This window comes from Cryptomeria japonica, chromosome 5 (genome assembly GCF_030272615.1).
Source record: "Cryptomeria japonica chromosome 5, Sugi_1.0, whole genome shotgun sequence".
NCBI classification, from domain to species: Eukaryota; Viridiplantae; Streptophyta; class Pinopsida; order Cupressales; family Cupressaceae; genus Cryptomeria; species Cryptomeria japonica.
The window spans coordinates 336,316,987-336,327,122 of NC_081409.1; the positions used below are offsets into that span (position 1 = coordinate 336,316,987).

General features: G+C 35.0%; 1 protein-coding gene across 5 annotated transcripts; it reads right to left on the bottom strand.

Moving 5' to 3' along the window:
- Nucleotides 1–3,611: 3,611 nt before the first annotated feature.
- Nucleotides 3,612–9,889, bottom strand: LOC131034033 (uncharacterized). 5 transcript variants are annotated; one of them, XM_059221456.1, is made up of 6 exons: nt 9,737–9,889; nt 5,982–6,132; nt 5,662–5,778; nt 4,901–5,549; nt 4,551–4,715; nt 3,612–4,190 (listed from the first exon to the last, which is right to left on the bottom strand). In XM_059221456.1, the coding sequence occupies exons 4-6, from the start codon at nt 5,092–5,094 to the stop codon at nt 4,100–4,102; spliced, it is 450 nt and encodes a 149-aa protein (XP_059077439.1). In that variant the 5' UTR covers nt 5,095–5,549; nt 5,662–5,778; nt 5,982–6,132; nt 9,737–9,889; the 3' UTR covers nt 3,612–4,099. The 5 variants fall into 5 exon arrangements, with proteins under 5 accessions (XP_059077439.1, XP_059077438.1, XP_059077437.1 ...); XM_059221455.1 differs by having other exon boundaries at nt 5,982–6,128; nt 9,719–9,885; XM_059221454.1 differs by having other exon boundaries at nt 9,719–9,885.
- Between the last annotated feature and the right edge of the window lie 247 nt (nt 9,890–10,136).

Genomic DNA, 10,136 nt, shown 5'->3' on the forward strand with positions numbered 1-10,136 from the left:
TTGGTGCAAACGAAACAATCCACTGAATTGGCAATCACAGTGCAAATCGAATAGACTGTGTGACATCAATATAACAAATAATATGCACCGAAGCACCGCCCCCCTTGAAACTCATCATTGATCCAATACACCATTCTTAACATATCATTGATCCAATCACCATGGTGGAATGCAGAGCATTCTAGTGAGCCAACAGAAACACCTTACACTAACAAATTGTGATCCAAAGTACAAACCCTCATAACTTTTTTTGTACAAGTGTGAATGTCATGAAAACTAGTAGAAAGACACTTTTCATGCTCCACAACTTGACTCCTCAACCACATGCCCAAAGCATGCAATGCAACAAGATGCAGACCAAAATTACCAATCCACAGTAACACTATTTTATACTTGGAAAAAAAATTCAATCAACTGACTGACTTCTTGAACATGTAGACACCAACTAAAGTGACTGCATCATATAACCAAATCATAAGTCGTGTATCAATACATACCATGTACCTAGGCTAATATATTATCATCTAATGAACCTCCAGACTTTCTTTTGTCTTTGATCAATTTGAAATGGCACACAATGCTCTCAAATACATGGCACAACTGCTCTTGAATATGCCCAACAGACATCATCTAATACATCAATGACCATAATACATGTTCCAATCATCTCCTCAATGACAACACATATTGCCAACCATCAAGTTGAAATCAATGACAGCACATATTGCAAACAATAACATGTGTCCTCACCCCCTCCATGCTATCATATGTGAGCATGCTAACTTGGAGGCATGTTAGCTCTCCACATCAACCCACTTCAAGCTCCCATATGTGAGCATGCTAACTTGGAGACATGTTATTCCTCCACCTCATCCCTTGACCTTAATTTATCTTCACCTCTTTACTCACACATATTTGAGCATATCTTCCACAGATGTCACCTTGCTCACACGTGTGAGCATGCTTGGCCTTCCACCCCAGATGTCACCATGCTCACACGTGTGAGCATGCTTGGCCTTCCACCTCACATGTCACTTACCTATTTTCATTTAATCCTTGACCTTAATCAAATCAAATCTTTTGATCATGGATATTCTCCCTTATCAGTTGTCAAAATACTATGACTTCAATCCATGTAACCTCAATATTATCCCTCCATCCTATTTTTTGCATCTTGGCCCTGCATTTTTCTCTTATCCCTCCATCCTATTTTTGCATCTTGGCCCTACATTTTCTCTTGAAAAATATATTTAATAGAGGCTTGTCATCCCATTTAATCATTCACTCCTTGCTACTCTTATGCTACCATTTTTGTGAGCTAATCATCCATCCATACCAGCTCTAAAATTGGTGAGATGAATATAAAGAGCAACCACATCTATGCATTGGAACACATCCACAACCAACAATGAAGGTATAAATGATTCCAATTTTTCTTATCTTGCATTATCGTTCATTATCTTCAATGGTTTGTTCTATCTAAATATACCTTTCATTGAGTTTTGGATTTGTGTTTGCACACTACTCTATTTCTGTTGAAGGCTCATCCATAAAGTCCACAATCAGTAATCTTGAATGCATATCAAGCATATATAACAAAGAAATTGCGGTTTCTTAGAAAAATCCACGAGTAATTCATAGGTTTTCATGGGTTTGAATTGAAATCTCTCATCCTCTTTAACAACTAACTTTCCTACATGCAAATTTCCTTTTATGCTACTGTTGGATATTAGGTTCTTGTGAAATCTTGAGATACTGAAATGCTAAGGAACACGATCATCTGCAAAAAAGCATAGTTACACGGGATATGTAGAACTAGCTAAAACTGTTTATTACCACCACTTCACAAGCGTATGGACTGACAAAACTGAAATATTATACAATGTGGATCCTATATTAGAAGTGAATGAATTATAAAGTAGAAATAGAAAGACAAGTGACAGAATAAAACTGCAGGATATAAGGCAGAGGAATGTTATATGTAGAAGAACTAAATACTAATGCCACATTCTGTATATTATTTTGAGTTGTTCAATATCAGTTTTACGCATACATGACTGAGAATGCTGACAAATAATTAGAATGCTGAAACTGTTCCTACACTCCTATTATTTCACATAAAAAATCCATTTGAATGAAACCCCTATGAGAGCAACGCTGATATGTTTACAGCCAACCTTCAAACCCTGGAATGTGATCAGATTAGATGAAATGTTAAATTGCAATATAGCTTGTAAACACTATCAAATGCTGAAACTAAACTAACATAATATCATAGAGGCAAAAGATCAGCATTCACAAAGTTGATATTAACAAATGCCTTCATAATCCTTAATCGTTAAACAGGTTAGATCTCAGATGCTGTCATATCCCCTATTTCAGATTAAAATAATCAATAATATTTTTTAAGTTGGCTCTGGTCAGTTTGATTTTTGGAACATTTTAAATAATGTCATTTTAATAAATTAAAAGAGTGTTTTTTAAAGCACTTGCATATAAAAAATATTTATAATAGTAGAACAATTAAAACTAAATTAAAAAATTTAATTAAAATAAATGGAAGGCCTAAAAAGGCAACTGTAAAATAAGCATTTTTCCTCATTTCATCATCAATCATCTTTCTTTGCATCCAATTTTTAAATTTGTTCAATCTAAAGCATCCAAAGATGAAAATTTTTGGTTTGTTTACAAAAACCTCTTGAATTCCACATTTGGGATCAAGAAGGAAAACCCTTGTTTCAAATATTCGGTGATTCCATCTGGGAATATCGATTGTGGTGATTTGTGATGGAACTAGATTTTGCCATAATGCTGCTACAATGTCCCTATAAACAAAATCATCGTTTCATCACCTATGCATATTTGAAAGTTTATATATTATTTTTAGATTTTTTGGCAATTTTTTGGTCATCCTAAAAGGCTGGATCTGAGATGTTACAGTCATACCAACTGCTGGATGATATTATTGGAGGTTTCAGCACTATTTTTGGAGGTAGTGCAGCTGCACAAAAATTTAAAATTTTTTTTCAAGGGTGGCAAACCATTTTGAGATATTGATTGCTGATTGGGGAGGCACCAGCTGTGAGAACAGTCCATACAGGTTTATTTGCCACTATTGAAGTCTAATTTGTGTCTCCAGGGTCTGATCTTCATTACATCAACAGCAAGGAGGGTAGTTTTGGTTATTGTAAGCTCCTACCACAGCCGTACAGCTATTGTACCAGTCCATCCAACCCTTAACCTAGCTAGATCAGCCAGCCGTACGAATCCAATAAGGCCTATGTGAATTTAAAATTGTAATTTCGGATCTTTTTGTTTTGGAACTATTTCCAACTCGTAATCCTTGCAAAAAGCAATAAAATCAACCTTTGAGAGTTTCCAAATTTATGTTTGAATCTGATCTGAGCATTTGAAGTGACCTAGTGTTTGTACCAGCCATTGAATTTATCAAAATTTGGTTCAGATTTAGCTTATCAAGTGTTTGAGAGATTGATTGAGTATTTTCCATCATTATCTTCCATTTTAGTTAGCTATTTCAATTTGTTTCTTGTTTTAAAAAAAAATCGGAAAATACCAAAAAAGTATAAAACTGTAAAAAAATGTAAAGGGTACATGACATATGCTTTGAATGAATCAGAGAAGGCATATCTCTTAACCTTCTCTTCAGACATTTTTGGATGAGCCATATAGGCTAGGATTCAATGATGGGACTTGCAGAGTAAGCATGCCCTCAAAACAAGTATTTTGTAGTATCATACAAGCATTCAACATCAAACAGCCTATGGCACCACAGAATGTTTTCAGTGAAGTAATGATATCATTCTTAGAAGAAGTAGGTCGAGAACTAAAACTAAGAATGCATCCCATACAAAGTTGAACCAGCAAATTAGTGATTCTCATTATAGTGATAAAAATATTGGCAAGATAAGTTGGTGTATAAAGTACTTCAGGAATTGCCTTTTCTGAGTTTTTTCATATTACGCCATTTATCCTTCAAGTCACCAGGATGACGAGAGTAATGAAATACACCTTTTCCATGCTCTAATATGCATTTCCATTTCATTCCGTTGGAATCGCATGGAAATTTATTCATACCTTCCTACAAGGAAAAATAGACCTTTAAAATCTCTTCTTCATCCTTTGTCCAAGGTAACTTGACTCTACGTGCACCAGGCAAGGGAAAGGTTTCCCTGCACATATAACAAATGATGAACAGGGTTGAGCATGTTTTAGAAATGGAAACTGTTAAATCATTTATTTTGGACTAAAGACAAAAAATAAGTAAGACTGGAGATTTTAAAATACATGAGCAGTGTAGACAACTGACACAACTATATAATATGTCAACAAATACAGAAATTGTAGGATAATTAATTATTGTGATCGCTTCTGGTTTCAATTGTGTGTATTTTTTGATGTAAAAAAACACACAATCGAAACCAGAAGTGATCACAATAACTATCATGGATTATGGAAAACTAATATCTTTAAAGAATAATTAAGTCATTTAAAATCAAAACTTTCCTAAGTGAATTCTTATTTATACACACCTCATTGATGACTTCTTATTACGAATTCTGTTTTTCCTATCCGCGTAGTGATTTTCTCCAAGATCTCCACTAAGCCTACAATCATGAGCATCTGTCTGCATAAATTGCTGTTTATTTCTGATTCCACCAGGTATTTCATTTTCATGGACAATACTTTTGGAGCCCCTGCTATGTAAAGACAGTTGTTTTCTGTTATAGTAAGACTGAAAATAGTGTCAAAAATTCATGAGCAATGTAGACAAGTGACACAGCAATATTAGATGACAACAAATACATAAATTGAAAGATATTAAAATCCATGAAATATTCAAAACCCAAGCTTTCCTAGACTAAATTGTATTTGTACACACCTCATCGATGACTCTTTATTACGAATTCTATTTTTCCTATTCCCATGGTGACTTTCTCCAAGATCTCCATCAAGCATACCATCATGAGCATCTGTCTGCTTAGATTGCTCATTATTTCCAATTTCATCAGGTAATTCATTTTCATGAACAATACTTTTGGAGCTCCTGCTATGTGAAGGCAGTTTTTTTCTCATAGAGGCTAAATTAAATGCACATGGATGATTAGAATGATCCTTCGAAGTGTTCCCTGTGTCTGGAAGCACTTGCTCTTTACTTTTGCAGTTGCCTCGTGGGGTCTGTTTGTTACCTTGGATTGCTTTGATATCGATGAATGCAAGTAACCTCTTTTTAGATTCAAGTTCCCTGTTTGAGAGCCTAAAGTATTTCTCTTCTGTAAATCATTTTCAGAGACACTATATCTAGCCACAATGCATTCTTTTATCTTCTCAACATGCGATGGAGAGATATCATTCTCACTATGCTTTAATTTTTTTTGACCTTCTGCAATTCTATTCTGACACTCCAAGGTGGCTTCTCTGCAACATCCCTTTCTAGACACACGTGTGATGATTTCATCTCCTGTTGACACATGCTTCTTATGTGGGAAAGATGTACAGGTATAGCGCCCATCAGCGATATCACAAACCAGCTGAAAACCAATAACTGAATATTGTAAACTATCCTGACATGCAAAATAATTCTGTGAATCTAACTAGAAAACCCATTCTCAAGTTGTGAATTGCTTGGCAAGGGACTTTTACCTGATCAATAACAGTTCTACTGAAACAATTCTTCTTCTCATGAATAAAATGAAGCAAATCACTCCTCAATACTTCAACTGGATATTTCTCTAATGCTGAAAGACAGGAACTTTTATCCTGTGAATTGATAACAGCACAATTCAAGTTAAATCAATAAATGACAAATTTGGCAAAAGCCTCTTAATTTAAGCAGAAAAATAAAATACTTTAAACCCAATTCTAATCCAATTTTATGCTACTGCATAAAATTCTTAAGCTTACAAAGCTCTAGGTTTCCCTTCAATGTTGATTTTCTATATGAGAAAAAATGAAGTACATACTTTTACCAGCCCTAGGAGCTCATTCCTTCGGCTGACAAATGGCAGCAATAAGTTATATTCTCCAAACACCTGATTTAAATCATCTTCAAAACCCTCCCAATCTCTTTCTCCATCTTCATCAACCTCTCTTATGTGGCCTAAAACAACCTAACTACATACAATTAGACATAGAATTAGGGATTTTATAAACCATCTGACTAGTCTTTAAAAATTGAAGTAAAATAAGCCTTGAAGAATATTTTTATATAAACTAGACAAAACAATGACAAAAAAAATGTTGGTTAAAAATGGGGTTTATAAAGCAGATCTCACCCCATCTTCATATTTCACAAAATTGTAAAACGCAAGAGCAAAAAATTCAATGCATTCTTTGCCACCAAATACAATGTTGTCTTGACTATCTAATCCAACAACAAACAACTATCATGAAGTGGAAAAGGACTAGAAAACATCAAAAAACCTAGTTTGCCAAGAGACACTGCACTTTATCATTGATGATGCCATACAGGTTACAACAATACCATCATCACTTAATCTATCATCAAAGCTGAGTTCTACTTCAAACTGCAGCGTCCAGACGTGGTTAATCTTACAGGCATGATGCTACATCTTTAACTAAGTTCTCAGAAGAGAAATACAACCAGAGATGAAAACCTCATGAATTTGTACCGAGTCTCTGCATAAATATGCTATTTCCGTACAAGCAAACTGTCGGGTAACAATATGATATTTCAAGGCACACATCAACAAACATTCAAAGGAATCGATCTTGGTTTCATGGCAATTAAAGAGTGTAATATTCATCACCGTATACAGATGAGAGTATGCTCCTAGCATGCATATGTTGATTGGAACAAAAAACAGACACTTAAAATCTATTTTCTGTATCACATGTACCATCAAATCTCACTTAACCACTCTGGCACAGGCTTTGAGCAATAAGCACCATGGAAGAGAAAAGATCCAAACAACCATATCATAATCCACTGAGTTCAAGCACAACATAAACAGAATACACGAATTAGCTTTTCCAATTCAGGTGCAAACTAGCTCAATCAGGGATATTGTATGTTCTAAACACAAATTTGTTGGATACAATAGCTTATAATAAATGGCTTCCATTTTTTTAAGCATACAGTTTTACACAGGATTACAAGTAGTCTGCTTTCATAGTGTAAAATCTTTGATGTGTGTGACAGTATATGGAAGGAGTCTTTTCGTACAGGATTCCAATTGAACACGAATTGTAGTCTTTTCATGCAGGATTCCAATTGAACACGAATTATAATTATGCCTGTAAATCCTTGGATGTATGCCAGGAAAGAGTGATTCACATCCAGAAGGAAACAAAGAAAAAGTTGAGTGTGTGAAACAGTGAAAGTGACTGAGTTTACCACATCATCTGAACAAAATCACTCACCCAACCATATTTTCAAATACCAGATTAACTTCTTAAGACTGATGCAGCAAATCTATTTCCATGTTGTAAGCAAAACCATAACCAGCTAAATAAAGGATATTCTTACATTAATATAATCCATCTATACATAAAAAGTAGTGACTGTTTAGACGACTTCTTTGCCCTTATTGATAATGTCCTAACTTCACTAGAAATGTCATTTCAGAAAATTAACAGTTCTGTTTTTTCTTCCAGTCCCATTCCCATATTGGCAAGGGAATCTCTCCACTCAATTACCTTCCCATTATACAATCAATCTCCTGTTGTTCCCTAAAATGTACTTGATTTGCTCTTTGAACCATTTCTCATGGATAAACTATTAATAACTTTGGAGTCTCCTTCCCCGATTAAGTGTTCACTTTGTCTCTCTTGCTAAGCTGATCTAAATTCAAAGGTGAATCCAGGTAACAATACCAAGTACGTGGAAACTTGCAGTATTGCTTAACAAAAGTGGAGAATAGCATAACTCGTGGATAGAGATGTGAACTTCAAAAGTCGAAATTCATTCAATCCAAAATGAAGTTTATACAATTATCTGGAATGCCAACAATCTCCAAAATCTCATCAATTCGAAATGAACAGTTGGCTAAATAAAAATGATAAACAAAATTACAATTTTCAAAAAATTAGAAATTTAGAGACTGCAACTTGGCAGGGTCATAAGTTTCTGCTTGGTGCTCGAAATCTAAAATTGTTTACACCATTGGAAAGATCTCCAAGAGCTATAATTTCGGTGCCTAAATATCTTTGCCTTCAGCTAACAATTTTTAGGAACCGACAACAGTTTTGACCCCAAATTCTGCTCTGAAGGTCTCCGAAAATGCAAATTACTAAAACGTAGAAAATACCAAAAAAATTGGATTTTTGGTTTTTTCCATCTCTGCTTGTTCCATCACCCCCAGACTGATCCGGATAAAAAGTTGAACCCTAATAATAGTGCAGGCCACTACCAAATTATAGCTTGACCCATAATCGTCTGCATATGCTAACATTAGGTACCAAATTTCATTTCTTCAAATGCCCCATCTTCTTGCAAGGACCAGGTTGCCTTTGGATTCTTAGTTAAAGATGAGTATAAACCATCTCTTTTTAGCGGTTTCCATTTCACTAAAACTCTATTTCCAAACTTGACCTTAAGAGAAATATAAATACTCCGCAGTATACTTGGATTTACTTTTCAAGTACCAAATATCCTGTAAACTCAACAGAAAGTTCAAATTAAAACTTAAAGGCATCTATATTGGTGGATACATCAACTGATAGTGCCATCCCATACAGGGGGCTTCCTAAATTTCTAATGCAGGGATTGTTTAAAAATTGGAGGCTATTTTTTTGGTTGGTCCAATGTCTTTTTGTTATTGCTACTTACTTTTCAGTTCACGTAAAATCTGGAGGGAATTTTTCAACATAAAATTTGCATGGAGAATGTCAAGAAAAAATTGTAAGGAAAGTCCAATCTTCAGGCACATGGCAAAGATTTAAAAATTGTGGCTGCATAATCTCAGCCCTGTCTCCCATCCTAAGCTGTAGCCACTCCTACTTGTAAGGAGAAGATTCCAAAACATGCTGTAAGTTTATAGAATTTGCATTGGTCACCTGTGTCTTAACAAGAGAAGCAGTGGTCCCTGCATGGGAGAATGCTGTAGGAACTAAACTCTTGCATTGTTTTATCAAATCCCATAAATTAGGTCAAGTAATGTCAGAATTTTAATATGTTCAACACGTGTTAACCATTGATTGCAGAACAATGAAATAAACTGTGCAGAAATAAAATGGAGAAAATTTTGCACAGCACACAAAATTTACTTAGTAAAAACCTTATTGTCAAAAACCCCACAAAAAAGTATTATTGAGTTATATTAATCAAAACCTGTCTTTTAGACCTCTACTCTCCTTCCACACACAGCTTCAATACCTCTGGTAAACTTTAACAAATCTCAAATTTACATATCCAAATTGTCACAGAAGAATCCTTAAATGTAGGATGAAACTACCCAATACTGTTTTGGGTTTTTTTATCTTTTTGTTGGAAAATGAGCCACACTCAACAGCAACTCAGCAGCAAATGGGTGGTAGGCTCAACTCCTAGCTGGTCCATAAATTTTCTGGTTATGGATTTGATTTGCAGAAATTTTCTATTTTTGGGGTTTTCCAGAATTTCAAGTATTGAAATTTGTGCCAGCACAGTTTTTTTTACCTGTGTTTTTTTCACTGAAAAAAAATCAAGCATTCAGATCTACTGATAAAAAATTTTGGGGGTTTTTTCAAAATTTCAAACCTTGGGTTATGTGCCAACCTTTCAAACACCTTAGGTTCCGTGTTAGGGCTTTGCTTCTATTTTCCAGATTTTTCGAAACTTGTACCAGCAGCTGCTACAGTTTTTTTTAACTGATTTTTTGACAGAAAAATCTGATTTTTTAATTTGCAGTTTGATCTCGTCTTTTCATGCATAAGAAAACAAGAGGGATGACATCATTGACAAATGTCATGTTGGAAAGCATTCGGAAGTTCAACGGACAGAACTTTAATACTTGGAAGTAGAGGATGTTCTCAATTTTTGAGTATCGTTGCCTTGATCAGATTGTTTTGGGCAAGGAATCTCGTCCTACAACAATAGGTGATGATCAAGACAAAAGTTCCCAGACTCGGACTCGCCTCTAACTCGGCAAGGCTGACTCGGCTCGGACTCGGCAATG

Coding starts and splice junctions, on each gene's coding strand:
- LOC131034033 (XM_059221456.1), bottom strand. CDS start 5,094: ATGAGAAAAAAACTGCCTTCACATAGCAGGAGCTCCAAAAGTATTGTT. Junction 4,716..4,900: donor AATAAAGAGTCATCGATGAG/GTGTGTACAAAT, acceptor TTTACATAGCAG/GGGCTCCAAAAGTATTGTCC. Junction 4,191..4,550: donor AATAAGAAGTCATCAATGAG/GTGTGTATAAAT, acceptor TTATATGTGCAG/GGAAACCTTTCCCTTGCCTG.